Here is a 19,304-nt window from a genome sequence, read left to right as displayed (position 1 = left end):
TTGTTTTTCAGCCTCGCGGTGTTGTAGTCGGGGTGTGATCAGGTCCAGCTGAACGCAGACGGCAGCAATTTATCTCTGAACATATCATAAACACACACACTCAGAGGCCGTGCACAAACCACACACGCCTGCAATATGTTTGTTTGAGAGTGGTGTAATCAAAGAATTACACGGGAAACATGCACACGCGCATGTGTGCGCTTTGGAAACCTGACAGACATTCCATAGAAATTATATTTCCAACAATATCATTGATGTTCCTCTGCAACATATTTTGAGTGTACAGTTTTTTTTGTTGTTGTTGTTTTTTGTTTGTTTGTTTTTTAGAAAACATTAACTACCAATGGAATCCTTCTGATAAAACTTAAAATTAAATAAAATTTATGTCTCAAATTTGATGACACATAGTGTGAAGCTATTTATTGTCAAACAACTGTGTTTACTCTTTGTAAATCATAATAACAACAGAAAATACCCAAATGACCCTGATCAAAGGTTTACATACTCTGATGATTTTAGCCTGATAACATGCACACAAGTTGACACAAACAGGTTTGAATGGCTACAAAAGGTAATCAGTGTGTGTATAAAGGGTCAGTGAGTTTCTGGGCTCCTGACAGACTCTTGCATCTTTCATCCAGTGCTGCACTGACATTTCTGATTTCTGAGTCACAGGGAAAGCAAAAGATTTATCAAGGGATATAAAAATTTATCCAAGGGACTGAGAATGCCAATCAGCAGTGCTCAAATGCTAATCAAGAAGTGGAAAATGGGGGATTCTGTTTGAACCAAACCACAGTAATTTCACCACGAACTGCCAGGAAAATTGTTTGGGATGCAAAGAAAAACCCACAAATAACTTCAGCTGAAATACTGAACTCTCTGAAAAAAGTGGCGTGGCTGTTTCAAGATATTTCACAATAAGGAGACACTTGAAGAAAAATGGGCTGCATGGTTGAGTCCCCAGAAGAAAGCATTACTATACAATGCCACAAAGTATCCTGCTTACAATACACCAAACAGCACAGAGAACAAACACTCATTTGGAGTGATGAGAACAAAATTTTGGCCACAACATAAATGTTACATTTGGAGAGGAGTCAACAAGGCCTATGATGAAAAGTACATCATTCCTACTGTGAAGCACGGAGGTGGATCGCTGATGTTTTAGGGATGTGTGACCTACAAAGGCACAGGAAACTTGGACACAACTGATGGCAGGATGAATGCAGCATGTTATCAGAAAATACTGGAGGAAGAGTGGCACTCATCAGCCTGGAAGCTGCGCATGGGACGTACTTGGATGTTCCAACACGACAGTGATCCAAAACACAAGGCGAAATTGACCTGTCATTGGCTACAGCATTAATAGGGAAGATTCTGGAGTGGCCATCTCAGTCTCCTGACCTCAATATCATTGCGCCACTCTGGGGAGATCTCAAATCTGCAGTTCATGCAAGACAGCCCAGGAATTTACAGGGACTGGAGGCTTTTTGCCAAAAAGAATGGTCAGCTTTACCATCAGAGGAAATAAAGAGCCTTGTCCACAACTACCACAGAAGTGACGGTATTAAGAACTGGTGAATGTAAACTTCTGATCAGGGTCATTTGGGTAGTTTCTGTTGTCATTATAACTTAAAAAGAATAAACACAGTTGTGTGACAATAAATGGCTTCACACAACCACTAACCATGATTGGAAAAAAAAAAGTTTTGTGTTAACATTCATGTTCCCTGAAAAATGACCAAAAAGATAAAAAAAAAATAAAAATCTTCCAGGGTATGTAAACGTTTGAGCACAACTGTAAATATGTGTGTAAGAATGCTCTCTCACTTGCTCTATTTATCTTGCTCAACCACCTGCTTCACTTTCTTTTCCTTTCGCCGCCCAGTTCCTACCAATTCCTTTCAGCTGGATTGTACGGAGGCATGACTGTGTTTAGAACATAACCACTATAAAACAATTAGAAAACAATGTTTTAATTTGCTGATTGAATGCAGTCATCTGCAGAAACAGTCTAAGTCACGGGCAAACACACCTGCTCCTAATTTTTCATCATCCTCCCAGCGTTCACACCTGTAAGATATGACATAAGAACAACAAGGCTGCTTTTTTAATTGTTGTGGTACATAGTAGCTGATCCAGTTTCATTTTGTCATTTTATTCCCTTTTAAACTGGAAATGTAAAAGATGATAGCATCTGTTGTTTTTTTAAGATAATTTAATATACTACATGTGAAAGACAGAAAAAAAATGTGTAAATAATTTGCAGCACATGTGAATGGAATTCCCTGTATTGTCCCTCAGATTTCTAATCTTTCTCTCTAAAATGTGATTCTTTAAATTTATGTTTGCATATAATGTGATGTGATGTGATTCATCTTAATGATGACAGAAGCTTTGCTTGTCATGTTACATTCTTGTAAAAAGACAAAGCCAATTATTGTTTCGGCTGTAAACTATAAGGTCACCAATATGTGATTGTTATGTAAACATTACGTAATAGTAAAGACAGTACTGGTGACAACAATCTGATATTTGACCTTAGTAACCTTGACCTTCACCCAAATGATTGACCTCTGCCTGACCATGCCAGGGCAAATCTGGAATCCACTTAAATATGTAATTTGGTCAAAATAGGGTTGAAAGTGATTATTTAAATTTTTTTTTTATTTTTTTTTTTTATCATTGCCAAAAATAATTCATTCAGGGTCATTTTGATGCCAGTCTTCACTGTCAAACCATGTTTGGTGGAAATCAGAATAAAAAAACTTTAATTGCCGTTTGACCCAATAATTGATCTTTGATCTTGCCTGCAATTCCAGAACCTAAACATACACAAAATTTGAAACATTAGCGTAGCTGTAAAACCATTGCGCAGCTGGGGTTTTAAGACCTCATGCACCACCCTGGTGGTTTTAAATAAGATCCTCAGTTTATAAAAATGTGAAGTCTAAGATGAAATTCACGTGGTCTTCTCCTGTCCTGCAGGGGACAGGTATATTGTCGCAGATTGCGGCGGGGGTACAGTCGACCTGACCGTCCATCAGATCGAGCAGCTGCAGGGAACTCTTAAAGAACTTTACAAGGCTTCAGGTACCGTCCTCTTGCTTACAAGAAAACTAATATCACCAAGGAATGGATTTGTCTCGGACTCTAAGAGCTCCCGTTACTTTTCTCCCAGGTGGTCCGTACGGTGCTGTCGGAGTGGACCTGGCTTTTGAAGCCATGCTGTGCCAGATTTTTGGTGAGGACTTCATCCAGAACTTCAAAACCAAGCGTCCGGCAGCCTGGGTGGACCTCACTATCGCCTTTGAGGCAAGGAAACGGACTGTGGCACCAGGCAGAGCGAACGCCCTCAACATCTCGCTGCCCTTCTCTTTTATAGACTACTACAAGAGGCACAGGGGCCAGAGTGTGGAGGCCGCCCTGAGGAGGAGCAAGTGAGTGGAGCCAGGAGGCACAGCACGCCAAAATATAGCTTTTTTTTTTTTTATCTTTAAAAAAAATGTCCAAAGGCATGACTCTGCCCTCTTTGTCTGTGTGGTGTCAGTATGAACATAGTCAAGTGGTCATCTCAGGGGATGCTGCGGCTCAGCCAGGAGGCCATGAACGAGCTCTTCCAGCCCACCATCGTCAACATCGTAAAACACATTGGTGAGATACACTCACACTGAAGAAAATTAGCAATATTCATGTTCTCGCTAATTGTTTAACATTTGAAAATAGGGGTCAGGGGAAAAAAAACAAGGCTGCACAAAGCTTAGCAATGCGTTATATGAGCAAGTTCTGATCTTCTAGAGCAGGACTGCAATGAAAGATGATTTTGTTTAAGGCCCTTTCATGGGTGATTCTTTAACTATGGGCACTATTGGCCTTGTAAATGTAATTTCCACCACACCATTGCCTTACAATATAAAGTGCCTTGGGGCAACTGTTTGTTGTGATTTGGCGCTATATACATGTACTCTGATGTCACTGTTTATCTCCATAGAAACTACCCAAACAATCTTTCATACAAACTGTTTAAAGGGACATTACAGTGTTGTGGTGGAAATTACGGCAGTAGTGTGTGACAACTACATTTTGTTTAACAAAATCACAACAGTTGTATGACATTGAATACCCCAATTATGTTTTGATTATTTTATTGATATTTTATTCAGAGATATTTTAAAACATTACAAAAAATGTTTCTTTACCATTCATTTTTATCATTGAAGATCAAAAGTCTGGGTGTGGGACAAGCACAAAACGGCAATATTTGCATAGAATGATGCTGAAAAAAGGTGAAAAAGTCATCATAGACTACTAGAACAAATTTCTTAACACACTTTCATTGTAAAGATAACTATAAAAGTGTGAAATTTCCCCTTTTTTCTGTTTTTCATACAATATGATCAAAGGACATAATAAGTGCCTGTAGTCTAAGAATCACCCTCACACCTTGACGATTTAGCCTGCGTATGCCGGCCATTTTAAAAACTCTGGCGTACGCTGTCATACATCCAATAAATTAATGCAGCTGTCACACCTTGATGATTGTCCAGCGTCTGCCGACAACCCCGTTTCAACTCAGTGATTCTGCTCAGTACTGCACCACGTGGTGCGCATCAAAAACAGTAATAAAACATTATTTTCTTGTTTTATTTAAAATTTTCATCTTGGTGGACCATTTTCATTGTGTACAGAATCCTGGTGAGTGGATTGGCTGTGGGAAAAGCTGCTGTGAATGAATGGAGAGCGCTGTCTCTAAACTTTTAATGTGCTAGCTGCTTCCTGATCAGTGGAGCTGAAAGCAGCCGCTCAACCCTTTCAGCTCCGCTGATCAGACCTGATCAGGTCATCACAAACCTGAATAATGAAACACCGTGATGATTTAAACCTTTAAAGAGACAATCAACTGCAATCAGGTGTGATTTGAATGAAGTGCTGTGTGATCTGTCAGCGTGGTGATCACTGACAGCCACGGTACTTTAAATGTTTAAACAGCACATTAATCAGGCGTGATCACCCTGATTGATCGATCAAGTCACCTATGATCACACCACAGCGATGGCGCTTTAAAAGTTTGAATCATCACAACGCTTTTGTGTATTCAGAGCGCAGCACTATGGGGCCATTATTGTAGCAAAAGTATTTGCAAATGTGTTTTTCAATCCACAAATGTGTATAAAAAAATCTGTCTGTACTTAGATCCACAAATGTGTAAAGTAAAAGAAAAAAAAATCCATGCGTATATAACCGTGTCTGTGAATAACAGGCCACTCGATTGGGTGCGTTCTTACACGTGACTTTTGCTGCAGTTCTGCCTCTTGAGATCTGTAAACGTGTGCAGCGATTTTTACTTGTGTGGAGACTAACCACCAGGAGGCGCAAGCTCCAATGATGTCAGTCACGGATACCGTTTTAAGCCTGTCTGGGCCCTCCAAGAACATCTTTGAGGGCGTGTTTCGTTGTTTTTCCTATGTTTCCGAGACCAGGACCACGACAGATGGACATGAATTAAACTGAAATGCACAGGTCAGCCTTTTGTTTTTTCAGCGTGTGAATGAAATAGTCTTTTTGCATACGGACCACAGATTTCAGCCAGTCAGTGGCCAACATTAATGGACAGGTAAGTAAATTACAAGAAACATTTGCCAACAATCACTTAACTTACCTACAACTGATATCCAGCATGTGCGGGACGTGTGAGTCACATGCGGGCACTCGTTGAAAATTTTCAGCATGCCCAAAATTTTGAGCTCAGCTTATCAGGACATACATCAGCAAACTTCAACGTGCTCTTTAACTTATATATATATATATATATATATAAAAAAAAAAAAAAACTTACCCTAAATTATTGGACTTATGCCAGCATTTTTTTAATACGGTCAACATACGCTGGCTAAATTGTCAAAGTGTGACAGGGCCTTTAAATCGACTAATTCGGTGCAAATTTAGACAGTATGGTAATCCCTGAAGACCAAGTTCTATAATAAGGCTACCACGGACACTGCTGGCACTGATGGAGAAGGGAGTGCAGGGGATGTACAAGGTGGACTGAGATGAATGCGTGTGCAGTATGGAGAGTTTAGAAGACATAATAAAATGGTGAATCGTAGTTCATTTGCAAATTGGTCCAGATGTCCGATGTCATTTTGCCCCAACAGAAGAGCTGATGGTGAAGCCTGAGGTGCGCGGCGTGCGTTTTCTTTTCCTGGTCGGGGGTTTTGCAGAGTCTCCAATGCTCCAAAGAGCGATGCAGAAAGCGCTGGGGCGGTCGTGTCGCATCATCATACCCCACGATGTTGGTCTGACCATACTGAAGGGTGCCGTACTTTTCGGGCTGGATCCCACCGTGGTGAGCTGTTAGCAAGAAACTGCACATTGAAATCTCACGAGGAACTCATTTAACAAGTTTTCTCCCTCAGGTCCGAGTGCGCCGATGCCCTCTGACTTACGGCGTCGGAGTCTTGAACCGATTCGTGGAGGGACGCCACCCTACTGATAAACTCCTCATCAAAGATGGTCGCGAGTGGTGCACAGACATCCTCGACCGCTTCGTCTCCGTTGACCAATCGGTGGCCCTCGGTGAAGTGGTGAGGCGGAGCTACACACCCGCTCGCCTGGGCCAGCGGAAGATCATCATCAACATCTACTGCAGCGCAACAGATGACGTCACATACATCTCCGACCCTGGAGTCAGGAAATGTGGAACGATCACTTTGGACCTCCCAGAACAGTTACCGCTCACAGGAGCAGCGGGAGGAGCATCAGGAGCAACAGAAGAGAGAAGGGAGATCAGGGCAATGATGCAGTTTGGTGACACTGAGATCAAAGTCACTGCTGTTGATGTCATGTCGAACCGCTCTGTCCGAGCCTCCATAGACTTTTTATCCAACTAAAAACAATCTCAATGATGCTTCGTAGCTTTAAAAGCGGTACTTTGGGAGATTGGCCCCATACTGTTGAACGGAGAGGGCTGTTTTGAGTTCGGAACCGGCCTTCAGACTCTTGACTCCTGGCTTCGCTTTGTCACGTCACACCATATAAAAGCCAGCACAGGCATTTCCTGCCCTTACAGTATTCCAAGGAACACTTGTGTAAACTTGGAGACCTCATGCACACAGACTGTGGACAATTCTTCAAGCAGAAAAACACCTAGTAATTAGGTATATTTTAATCTGCATTATAAAATGTGCTGTCATAACTTTTAATAGTCTAATAACGAACGAGTTGGTCCGATACCTCATCAGCAGTCTGTAAGCTAACAAAGCTACCTGTGAAAGAATTGATTTTTCTGCCATCTACTGGTGAGAAGATAGAACTACCAGATGTATAACCTGCAAATCCTCGGTTATATATATTCTTTCCTGCATTTTAAAATACTCTATCCACATTTATCATAATAAATGTAAATAGCATCCAGTTAAACCACTCAGCAGTGTGTGATCTCGGTTGTGAATTTATTGACAAAAATGGTCAAATAAATACTTTAACAAGGCCTAACAAGTGAACAGATCAGATACAATCAGTGCTTTGACATTTCCACCATCCACAGTGTGTCATGTGACCACATTAACCACTGCCAAGGCTCACAGGAGGAGTTCGACACAAACAGGAACTGGCCTGCTTTCTTGGGTTGTTTTAGTGATTGAAGGGAAAAAAAAGTTGCAATAGAAGAGTATGACGTTACCAAGACAACAAAGTACTCATGAAATGCCAGATGTCTTTAAGTCCAATGACTCTTTTGTCAAACTGCTAGTTGTTCCACACACATCCTTTCCTGCATCCAACACTTTGACTCCAGCTCTACCTGCAATGGGATTTTAATTCCAGACTTCAAGCGGTGCTTTGTTTTTTTCTCCTTGCATCTAGTGAGCATGTGGCCTCCCACGACCTCTGCCCCTGCCGACACCCCCTGGAGGTGCGTCCATAGAGCTACGTGGGTTCTTGATGGTCTCATCGACCGACAGGATCAGACAGGCTGCCTCTGACGCTGCCGTCAAGGCGTTGATCCTCACGATCGACGGCTCCCAGACGCAGGCAGCGAAGTTGTCAGCGATGTCCTCATTGTTGATGTCCACGCCGTACCACATCCCGCCCTGCAGTGAGATGAATTTGCTAGTTAGCAAGTGTGTTGCACTAATCTCTACCAGTACCACAAAAGTCCCACCACCGTACCTGTGCGTGTTTTGCACGCAGTTTGTTCAGGATGTTTGTGGCATCGAAGCCAGCGTTATCGCACAGCTGCCTGGGAATGACCTCCAGTGCCTTGGCGTACGCTCCGATCAGGAGCTGCTGTTTGCCGGGGATAGTCCTGGAATAATCCCTCAAGTATTTGGACAGCTCCATCTCTATGGCGCCTCCACCCGCCACAATGGAGTCATTCTGGACATGAGCAGAAAACAGCATGTACAAACACAGAATGCTACTTTTTTATTCATTTTTTTTATTTTTTTATTAAACAGACCTTGATGGCCCTGCGCACAATCATGATGGCATCATGCAGCGAGCGCTCCGTCTCCTCTGTGAACTGCTCGGCTCCACCCCTCAGGATGATGGTGCACGTCTTCGCTTTAGGACAGCCCTTAAAGAAGTTGTACCTGAAGGATGACACGATGGACATCAGGGGTGAAGCACAATTTTATGTGAAACATGTTACGTGAAATCCTCACTGTCCCTCAGTTACCTCTCTCCTCCAACCTGGACCTCCTCAAACAGCTCACACTGTCCAAGGACATTCTCTGTCAGGGCGCCGACTGATGTCTGGATGGAGCCTCCACAGGCCTGGAGGTCACAGAAAATATTTTCCCCCCCTCAATACCAGTGCAGAAATAAGGTTTATTGTGGACTGTACTAGTCATTCTGACAGTCCTACCATCATGGTCCTCTTTAGATCCTCCTCCTGGACCCTGCCCGCGCAGAACAGGTCCCTGTCAGCGAAGTACTGCGTGGCAACATCACCAATGGGCAGTTTAGACAAAACCACTTTGGCTCCAGACTGGTAGATCTTCTCCAGCTTGTCGTACAGAATGTTCCATTCTGCGTCCACGATGGCCTGGTAGTCCTGCAGAGAAGGTACAGGTGAAGTGAAACGGGTGGATGGGTATTTAACACACAACTGACGCGTCTTTGCGTTGTGGCCTCCATACCTCCACTGATTTGACGCGGACCTCGGCATTATCCTTCTCAGCCTTTAGCTCCAGCTCCACGTTGAGCAGGGCAATCTTTGGGTTCTTGTAACGTTTAGGCTGCATCTCAAAACCGGCATAGGAGAAGGTTTTCTTGAACGCAACTCCAGACACCAACTGGGAATCCTGAATGATTTATTACAAAATAAATAAAAACTGTCCAGCTGAGGAAAACTGACCAAGTTATGAGGAACTGGAAACGGTACCAACCTCAAGTGCTCCTCCCTGGACCTTCTTGATGCCAATCATCTTCAAAGACAGCAGCTCATCCAGAGACATGACAGCATCCACCACCATCATGGAGAAGAATTCTTTCTGACTGGCAATTAGCTTGGAATTCAGAGCCGTGGCTGCACATTTCTCCAGCAGCTGCCTCTGCTCTCTTAAGACAACAGGAAAAAATGCATATAAAACATCTACACACAGCTGAAGGACTCTACACAACATGTGAGGTCATTGGCTGCGACTGTCGTGCAAGTGGTGAAAGCGTGACCACTCACTGCTTGTCATCTTTTTTAACAGAGACTGAGATCTCCTTGATTTTGCTGATGGCGAGTCCCGTAGCTGTGCGGAACGCTCTGATGATCGTCTGAGGATGGAGACCCTCCTCCACGTATGGCTTCAACTGCTTCATGAACTCAGCAGCCAGGAGAGTGACGGAGGTGGTGCCATCTCCAACCTGAAAGTTTTGAAGAAGAATGTTATAAATGTGAAGCTTTAGAATCGAAAACCAAAGACTGTACACCTGCCAAAATTTTCCCAACCTCAGCATCCTGGGAACGAGCGATGTCCACCAGTGTCTTGGCTGCAGGGTGGACCACATCCAGGAGCTTCAGTATTGTGGCTCCATCATTGGAGATTGTGGCCTTACCTGAAAACACCCATTTATGTGATTTGGAACATTCATAATTCCCATAATCTGTCCTCCAATTCTGGTCCTCTTGTCTCACCTCTGCTGTCCACCAACAGTTTGTCCATTCCTCTGGGGCCCAGAGTGGTCCTGACAGCCTCGGCAATCACCTGGAGAGGAAAAAAACAAAACATCATTGGTACACCTCTCATGCATACAAGAGTTGTGAGTTTGATGCACTGGCAGGTTCAGCTCAGAAGCATCTGGGTCGAAGCACAAATCAACACCCAAGAACTGGAAGGAAAAATGTTGTTTTGTAAAATAAACAGTTTTTTCTTCTTTTATGATTTAGAATACTGTAACTGTTATACCACACAAAACATTTTTGTGTTCCCCTGACTTTGAGCTATGCCTGTGCCTTTTCCACAGACCTGCAAACGGAGTGGGAGATCCACTTGCTGAAATGTGTCATTGCTACCATGGAAGCCAGGACTGTCTGTCTAATTTTCTATCTATCGACCAATCATCTCAGCTGGCGATTGGTCGATTGATAGAAAATTAGGCCGGCAGTCCTGGCAAACTGTTTAAAGATACATTTCTAATATTATCTTGCAGTAAGAAAAAATAAATAACTTGTAGCTGATTTCAGAGTTACACAAGATATGAATCAATCCAATTACATTTTCCATATCTCTGGGATTAGTCAAGTTATTTGTAAATACATTTAAACCACCCTGTTATGTGACAACCAAAGAAAGAAGCATTTTGTTCCACCTGACCTGGCAGGCATTGATGTTACTGATGAGCTGTGGGATGCCCTGAGACGTGTCCGTCCCCTCCTTCAGCAAGATAACAGGTGTGGGCTGGAGAGAGCAGAAATAGCGCACAATGAGCAAAAACAGAAAAGAGGTACAATAAAATGAACAATCAATTTTTCACTTTAAATACCAAATACACTATCTTGACGTGGATTTCACATTAGAAAACAGGATAAGCAGCACCGTTATAACGTTCATTCAGCACGCACTTACCTTGAACGCATCACAGCCACCAAGACTATGTGAGGCGTTCGTAGCCATGGGAAATGTGAGAGATCCGAGCAAAATGCGAATTTGCGTCAACAAAACCCATTTTCGATGCCCCGATTACACTTTTTATACATACGTGAGTAAGTATGGGTGCTCATTCACTGCGTCTGTTTAGCTTTTCGAGTTTCTACGAAGCACCACAGCAGTAATTCCAAGCTAACCGGCAGCTAATGTCAGCTTTTTGTAACCAAAGCTTAGAATCAAAACAGAACTCATGAAAATTACACTGCCAGACAGAGAACAAACAAATACTGTGGGTTAATACCAGATCAATCCGCAGAATGACTATTTTACAATACTCGTATCATCAACAGCGGGAGTTAGCAGAACCGAATTACGCCCATTAATTTTGGGCGATGCTAACATTTTAAACAATAAACCGTCTCCTCCATCAATTTCTCGAAATAGCTGCGCCCCAAAAATGCCGACACCAAGTCCTCTAATTCACGGTCTGTCCAGATGTAATTGCTTGTTATCAAACATGACGATGGACAAGGATTGTAAATTTGATACAGGAGCATGAAAGGAAACTCACTCACCATCATCTTTGCAGTTCGTTCGAGAAGCTACCACTGGCATCCAAATCCCACAATGCTTTTCGAAATGGAGGGCCATTCAAGGCACATTTTATCAACGGTTTCAAACGCTGTGCGAATATCATTTTCGTAGTGCGCACATACTATTAAATACAATTTACATTTTTATTTTTGTTTATATTACGAGCAAATTTAATATGCCATAATTAAATGAAAGTGATTTCATTTTTTGTTTAAATGATATATGCCAATTTAAAACTATTGAAAACAACGGAAGGAAACAGCAATTAAAAATGTCAGTGGATATTATATTAGTTGTGCATGGAATTCATGAAAAGGTTTTCCTGACTGTGTCACCCAAAAAATACAGTTCGAGTTCACGACACACGTATTCTTCGCAAATAATTGATCACAGAGAGCGGTTGAGTGTTCTTGAATGCAGCCTGTCGTCTTTGTCTGACGCGCAACTGAATGCGGATCTCTGATTGGACGGCAGTCTGTCTGTGTGTGGTACTCGATTTATTTCACAGGATGCGCCGTTTGCGCGGAGCACTTGTTTTCCTCTGTATTGAACAACGTACACTCCACCCTGAGGGACACTCTGACAAACAAAACATTCGCTGGCAATATTTTGCCGAGGCTCGCGCGAAATTTCAGGCGGCGGGCGACAATGAGACGATATTATTTTATCATTTAAAATAGAATGAACTGAACACAAAGTAAGATAAAAGGGTCTGCTTGGATGATAATAGTCTTTATTGTTGTGAAAGGCAGAGATGGATTCTTTTGGGGTTTATGCGGTTTTTGACGTGAGCAGCCCGCCTCAGAAGCTCCTGTCGTAAGTCAAACCGTCAATGTCCACGACTTTTTGACACAAACCTCAAAACACTGGAGCATGATTACGAACACTTTGTTTACAGAGTACGATTGGCACTCAGTTAGCGGTCCTGTTGTTATAAAATGTAATTTTTTTTTTTTGTTTCGTACTGTGTTTAAACAGCTACGACTGGGGGTGTACAAATGGAGGCCCGCGGGCCGCACACAGCCTCACTTGTCAATCAACCCGGCTGCAGACAAACTTTCACTTTAATAAAAGCTATGTCTGTCAAGTGAGTTAAATAGAATCTAATTAATAACATGCTTTTTGATTGATTTATCCAATAAATAATCCTGTGAAGATGAAGGAATGTATTTCACTACATTAAATATATATATAACTATGTAGAATACTCCCCCATAGCAGAAGTAGAAAAATCACAGGGAAATGTCCAAATAAAGTAAACAAATGCGCTACAAATGCCGCTGTGCAATCTGAAACTGCTGCACGTGTGATTTCATAAAGCCGTATCTGGTGGAATCAGGTGAGTTTGAGTATGATTTAATAAATCTGGTAGTATCATCTGCTGTGCTAGCACTAACTTGCTGCTAATGGTTTTGAGTTGAGGTAACATTTCAGGCTTGAAAAACTCAAATGGTACAAAAAATTCTTAGTGTAGATACTACACACAACAGTTTTCCATCTTGGAATCTTTTAAATGTAAGGTCGTTCTATTGATGTGATTCCGTACGCAAACTGTGTAATGGTAGTCGTATGGCACACTTTATTTTAATTACAATAGTGCTACTTCAAACAAATGCTACTACAAACATTTCATGCACTACCGAACCCTATAGGTTCTGAGCTTTAAATTCAAGTATTCTGGTTACTTTTTAAAAAGTGTTTAATTACTGCTCTCAAAGTAATTTTATTTTGATATGATATGTTGCCTTTTAAAAGCATTAAAGAAATTTTATTTGCAACCCTTATCATTCTTGTGTCAGGTGATATTCTTACATTCTTTCTTTATTTTAATTTTTAAGTGCCTACGGATCGCACAAGGTCTCTGTTGCAGTTCCTTGGACTTCCTGCCAGGTGGTGGTGTTTAGCCATGGGCCTTGGGGTAACAGGGTGTGTGTCAACGTTGAGCTCTGTGATGCTGAGCGGATACCCATCACCATGGGCAAACTCACGCCTTACAATAAGTACGTTGATTGAACGTTACACGTGTTTGCTTGATAAATGGATGCAGCTTGTAAATAAATATGTGTATTAGCATTTTTCATGAAATGTTATGTTTGTGTCCTCGAGGTGCCTGTGTTGGGAGCAGTGGGAAGAGGAGTCATGGACGAAAAACATCACACTGACTGTCGCTCTGGAGGGAGGAAACCTCGTAAATATCAAACATAATACACCTCTCCCGTGTTTATTACACCCCACTTTCTTCTGGGAGGTGCTTGTGTCTAACGTTGTAGCTCCATTCATGTCATGCATTTGAAAAGCTTTTTTTTAATGCCCAACCCATCCAGGTTGGTAATTCAGTGGGGCTCTATCACTCTGCAATTGTTGATGGTACTCACCAGAGTTGCGTTTGCTGTCTCAGGACACCGTGGCTCCTCTTTCAGTCTGCAAGCTCAACAGCAAGCGAAAGCGAGACCGATTATTTGAGGAAGAGCCTGACAAAGGGAAGACATCGATAAAAGGTGAGGAAGAGAACGTGTGTCCCAACGGCAAGGTGGTAAAGACCAAATCTGTGCGAAAGGTCAAAGGAGAACCAAAAGGAAACCAGAGGCTGTTTGTTGAAGAAGATGAGGCAAAGACGAAGGGAGCAGGTGAGAATAAACAGGTTGTGTTCAAACAAACAAATGTGACAAAGTGTTGGGGAAGAGTTTTTTATGATAATTGGTGTTCGAGACACAACATGAGCAACAAAAGGCGTATTTGCTGTTTGTTTTTGTCAAATGTAATTTTGACAGCTAATGGGGAGGTGCAAAGGATTGTGGGAAGGACATCTTCACATGGCGAGGCTAGGGTGGTGGGCAGGAAGACCAAGAGGCCCACACAGTGTGATAAGCGTGAGTCAGCCTGGACACATTACAAATCATATTCACTGTTTTTGTTTGTTTGTTTTTGGTGGTGGGTGTTTGTCCGTCTCATGTGTGAGTTTAAAAATTTGATGATCTACAGATAGACTTTTGAGGCGACCTTCTTAGTTTTTGTAGGGTGCAGTTTTCGGGTTACCGTTAACATTCTTTAACATACTTCATTCTGAAGAATTCCATACTGAGCAAATATACCTGTTATAGCCCATATTTAATCAGAACATAAATGTTTCTAAACTGGGAAAAATCACCATTTGTGGGAGAGCTTAGACCTTCTTTGAATTTGACAACATGAGGTTGGAACAAAGTTTGGACTGCAAAAACGATCGCTGTTATTTACATTTGTAGGTAAAGTGATGGTTATTTTTACAATTAATTTTTTCATGTATAAAATATATGAAAGAAGCTTAAAAATGCACCTTTTTAAAAGAAAACAAATTGCTAGCATCATATTAACAGTAATAATTGAGGAACACGGCAACACATCGGCATAGTGGTTAGCACTGTTGCCTCACAGCGAGAAGGTCATGGGATCAATTCCCCAGATTTGGCCTTCTGTGTGGAGTTTGTATGTTCTCCCCGTGTTTGCGTGGGTTCCCTCTGGGTGCGCCGGCTTCCTCCCACTTCCAAAGTGTGTGGATTGGAAGCTTTAAATTGTTTGTAGGTGTGCGCAGGCGTGTGAATGTGTTTGTTTGTTGACATGTGGCCCTGCGACAGACTGGCATCCTGTCCAGGGTGGACCCCACCTCCTGCACTATGACTGCTGGGAGAGGCTCCAGCCCGCCATGACCTGATCGTTGATAAGTGGTTGAAGATGAGTGTGTGTGTGTGAACTGAGGAATACAGAAGAGCATCTTCTGTCTCATTACTTTCATCTTCTGCATAATACAGCAATTTAAAAGTTTATTTTTTCTTTGTTTACTGACATAAACATGCACATTTACTGCCGTAGGATCATGATGCCAGGCACTTTTAATGACATTTCTTCCTGTTCAGTGATGACAAAAAGTGGTTTACTCTGTTTTATAGCTGCCCCGTACGGTTGCAGTATGTAGCCCGTTAGCCTGTGATGGTGTTTGTGTTCTAATAAATCAATACTGGACCAAAAAGATGAACTCCAAAATGTCAAAAAAATTAATCCCACTTTGAACAATACAATAAATGTGCAATTTTTTTCTGCCGGACAGTGAAAATGTAATAAATCGGTTAAATATTTAAAATTGCTGCAACTAAAATTTGGCATTTTTTGGGAGAAATTATTAAAATTATTATTATCCATGTAGTTGAGTGTTAGTTTTCTGTCAGAAAGGTGACATTCCAAGCATCATCTTGTCATCAAACTGTAAAACTGACTGTGTTGACTTGGAGCAACAGCGCCTCTAATGTGGATCATCTGCTTCATGAAGCGTTTAATGACACATCGTGTGCCGTCTGCTAAAGTGGGTGAATAAATCTACGATCTTCCTGCAGCTCCTGTGCACGCCCCTTCGGGTCGCTGGGGTCAAACGCTGTGTCCCATTGATGCTCAGACAGCAATTCTGATGGGAGGACAGGGGACCAGGATGCAGTTCTGCAAGGATCCCATGTGGAAGCTCTGCACAGGTCAGTCAGTTACTGAGGGGGGGACGCAGGTTTAAACTTAAGAAAGACGAAGGTAGAGAAGCTTGAATCTTCGACTGGACTGGGTTGCTTGACGCGAGGACATTTTGTTTGATTTGAAGCGAAACATCCTCGCGTCAAGCAACCCAGTCCAGTCGAAGATTCAAGCTTCTCTACTATGGAAACCACCTGGACAACTGAGAGCCTACACAGAAAGAAAGACGGAAGAAAAATCTGGTTCCTCTTAATATTGTTCTTTGGTCATTGATTTGTGACACGTCATGCGTTCTTTTGTTTGTCCAACAGAAGACATGTCCTGGGTCACAGCAGAGACGCTGGCAGAGGGTCCGACCCCTGAAGCCAGAATCGGACACACGGCTGTCTACGATCCAGACTCCAAAAGGATCTTTGTGTTTGGTGGCTCAAAGAACAAGAAGTGGTTCAATGATGTCCATATCCTGGACACCCAGAGCTGGAAATGGACCATGGTGGAGGTTTGTACATTTTGTTACTTTCTGTCATTGTCCCACCCCAACCCACCCTTTTTTTTTTTAACTCCTGGTCTCTTTCAGGCTCAGGGTAAAGTCCCCCCGTTGGCCTACCACAGCTGCAGTATGTTCAGAGGGGAACTGTTCATGCTGGGAGGAGTGTTCCCTCGTCCAAACCCGGAGCCCGATGGCTGCAGTGACTCCCTGTATATCTTCGATCCCCACCAATCCATTTGGTACCAACCCATTGTTACGGGCAACAAGCCATCCCCTCGCTCAGGGTACATTATCCTGATTTCTCTTTGTCTTTATTTCTGTCTCTCACATGCAGTCAAACACAATTTCTTCATTTTGCTTTCAGGCATTCGGCATCTGTGATACAGGAAAGGAAGATCTATGTGTTTGGCGGATGGGACACTCCGGTCTGCTACAACGACATGTATATGTTAGACCTCGGTGTGTGGATATATGTCCGTCCGTCCGTGCGTGCACATGCAACTGCACAGATGTCTAAAGGTGCATTGATGAATGCATAACTCAGCTTAAGCTGTTTTTGTCTTCATTAGGCCTGATGGAGTTCTCAGAAGTGAAAACAACGGGAAAACCCCCGTCTCCTCGCAGGTACAAACATCTACTCAACCTCCCACAAGGAGGTAATGTTTTGGTCTGTGGCTGTCCAAAGCACCAATTATCAGGAATTTCAGACAAAAAAAGATGCAGATGTTTGGAATTTTAAAATAATTTTTGCTTGAACATTTCTGGGTCTTTTTTATCTTCTGCCAGGATTGTACACAGAATATTGGCTGACTGTGCATTTGTTATTTCATCCATGACGCAACAATGCTTTGTGATAAAGACTTTATATTCAAAATCAATGTATATCGATTGGTGGCACATACAATTAAGTTCATTTACATCCAAAATTCCAACTGCCACAACTCAAGGAGGCTTGATAGCAGATGCTTCAATCTTGATGTGGTATTATTAGGCAATTCAAGTGGCTCACAAAACTGTTTTTTGCACCATAGAATGATTTTGCCTGGATTCACTTTAGTGTCGACACCAAGTGGATTACTAAATGTAGCTTAACTGGGAAATGCTCAATTTCATTTTGGTGCAAATCCAGTTATTTTCTTTGAATTGAATGCTTGTTGTGGTTTTTATTTTTCCTTAAATACATGCTTGGAGGTACATTTCTGCTGCGCATGAAGTAATCGACGTGTATGTTTCATACAGCTGGCATGGCAGTGCTGTGCTCTCAGACACAAAGTTCCTCATTTATGGTGGTTACAATGGAAACAACGCTCTCAGCGACACCTTCATCTTTGACACAGGTGAGCCGCAGCTCAAAAAGCAGCGGGTTTAAGCCGCTTTGTTTTCGACAGCTTTGCGATATTGATGTGGTTTCTGCCGGTTCAGGGACAAACTGCTGGACAGAGGTGAAACACCCAAGCTTTCCGTGCCCATTGCAGGACACTCCATTATCACCATGGAAATCACCCATCACAGTCGCTTCTCAGAGGAGGAGGAGGACACAGATATGGATGCAACCTCTGTTACCACAACTCTGCTGGTGTTTGGAGGCGGAGACAACGAAGGCAACTTTTACTCAGACGTGATGTGTGTCGCTGTGGAGGAGCTGCTGAGTTTTGTTTAGCAGGTGAACCATCCCTCCCCCCTCTATAATTTATCTGCTTTTGTTTTTCACCTGTTTTTGTTGTGTCTGGATTTAAAATGTCTTCTCACCCTTTTTGGAATGTGTACAGTTTGAGCATTTGAATGCAAACTTTGAGTGCTTTCGAAAAAGTCCCTATAATGGATGGCAGGATGAAAACAAAACTATTACTTTTCTTAAGTTTTAATTTCCTGGTTACAGAGCAGCAAAGTTGCAAATAACCTTAATATTATACCATCCCACAATCAAAGAAAGTGGTTGGTGGAATTGTTACCTTGTCCATTCATTTTGTTGCTTTTGTAAAACCACCTCTGAACTGTTGTATGTCTTTTGGTTTAAAAATCTAAATTTACTCTTTTATTGTTTTGCATGTGCACTTGGCTCCTGTTATCCAAATTAAGGCTTCCGATTTTAATTCAATAAACTATTTTCACATTGTGCATTGTTGAAGTGATGTTCACTTCTATAACACACTCACTAACACCTACTTAATTTGTAATCTTTTCCATTTGTAGAATTATTAGAGCTGGTTTAGTCTGTAGTGGCCAGTAGGGGCTACAACACTTTGAAATTAAGACAATGCCAGAAAACTCAGAAAACATCTGCATCAATGCAACAACAGGTAGTTGCATCAAAAAAAAAATATCTTGCAAAATATTTTGAAAATGAAGATATTGCATTATGGCTGAAATATGTAGCAGAACAGAAAATAAAAGTGGAATTCAAGATTAGATAGAATGTGCGGCTTGGGATGGTGCCAAAACCTTTTTTCTGTACTGCAGATTAGTGATAACTAGCTTGAAACACAGCTTTGAAATATTTGAAAGAACTGTTTTGAACATAGTTCGAGTCAAAATGGCAAAGAAGACACATTCTGCACTGCCACTTGGTGAACACTGCTCCCTGCTGGACAGTTGAGAAATTGATGTATGCATACGCAAAGACATGCAGGTTCGGTGGACTGGAA

General features: G+C 42.1%; 3 protein-coding genes across 3 annotated transcripts in view; 2 read left to right on the top strand and 1 right to left on the bottom strand.

Annotated features, from left to right (window-relative positions):
- hspa12b (heat shock protein 12B) overlaps positions 1-7,139 on the top strand; it is a 32,960-nt gene extending 25,821 nt beyond the window's left edge. Inside the window, 5 exon segments of the mRNA XM_034164796.1 lie at positions 2,992-3,096; positions 3,185-3,443; positions 3,554-3,657; positions 6,159-6,349; positions 6,420-7,139. Coding sequence (XP_034020687.1) covers positions 2,992-3,096; positions 3,185-3,443; positions 3,554-3,657; positions 6,159-6,349; positions 6,420-6,893 — 1,133 coding nt within the window. The 3' untranslated portion in view covers positions 6,894-7,139.
- A 296-nt stretch (positions 7,140-7,435) lies between these two features.
- cct7 (chaperonin containing TCP1, subunit 7 (eta)) lies at positions 7,436-11,729 on the bottom strand. Its single transcript, XM_034164801.1, has 12 exons — positions 11,660-11,729; positions 10,812-10,895; positions 10,133-10,202; positions 9,947-10,053; positions 9,683-9,861; positions 9,393-9,564; positions 9,144-9,308; positions 8,870-9,058; positions 8,681-8,778; positions 8,462-8,594; positions 8,173-8,379; positions 7,436-8,093 (listed from the first exon to the last, which is right to left on the bottom strand). The coding sequence occupies exons 1-12, from the start codon at positions 11,663-11,665 to the stop codon at positions 7,863-7,865; spliced, it is 1,641 nt and encodes a 546-aa protein (XP_034020692.1). The 5' UTR covers positions 11,666-11,729; the 3' UTR covers positions 7,436-7,862.
- A 495-nt stretch (positions 11,730-12,224) lies between these two features.
- Positions 12,225-18,756, top strand: krcp (kelch repeat-containing protein). Its single transcript, XM_034164802.1, is given in 13 exon segments — positions 12,225-12,494; positions 13,517-13,678; positions 13,785-13,866; positions 14,077-14,305; positions 14,450-14,548; positions 16,046-16,177; positions 16,481-16,668; positions 16,747-16,943; positions 17,024-17,118; positions 17,229-17,283; positions 17,899-17,996; positions 18,082-18,114; positions 18,117-18,756. Coding segments are annotated over 13 exon segments (1,635 nt in total). The 5' UTR covers positions 12,225-12,432; the 3' UTR covers positions 18,320-18,756.
- The last annotated feature ends 548 nt before the right edge of the window (positions 18,757-19,304 follow it).

This window comes from Thalassophryne amazonica, chromosome 23 (assembly GCF_902500255.1).
Source record: "Thalassophryne amazonica chromosome 23, fThaAma1.1, whole genome shotgun sequence".
Taxonomy (NCBI): domain Eukaryota; kingdom Metazoa; phylum Chordata; class Actinopteri; order Batrachoidiformes; family Batrachoididae; genus Thalassophryne; species Thalassophryne amazonica.
Note: the sequence above shows the minus strand (reverse complement) of the source record. Positions and strands in the feature narration are given on the sequence as shown.

Bases quoted from the DNA above. Each gene is read 5' to 3' on its own strand.
- cct7 (XM_034164801.1), bottom strand. The intron at 9,862-9,946 runs GTTGGGAAAATT...CAAAACTTTCAG, and splicing joins CTCGTTCCCAGGATGCTGAG to GTTGGAGATGGCACCACCTC. The intron at 8,595-8,680 runs GTAACTGAGGGA...GTCATCCTTCAG, and splicing joins GTCCAGGTTGGAGGAGAGAG to GTACAACTTCTTTAAGGGCT.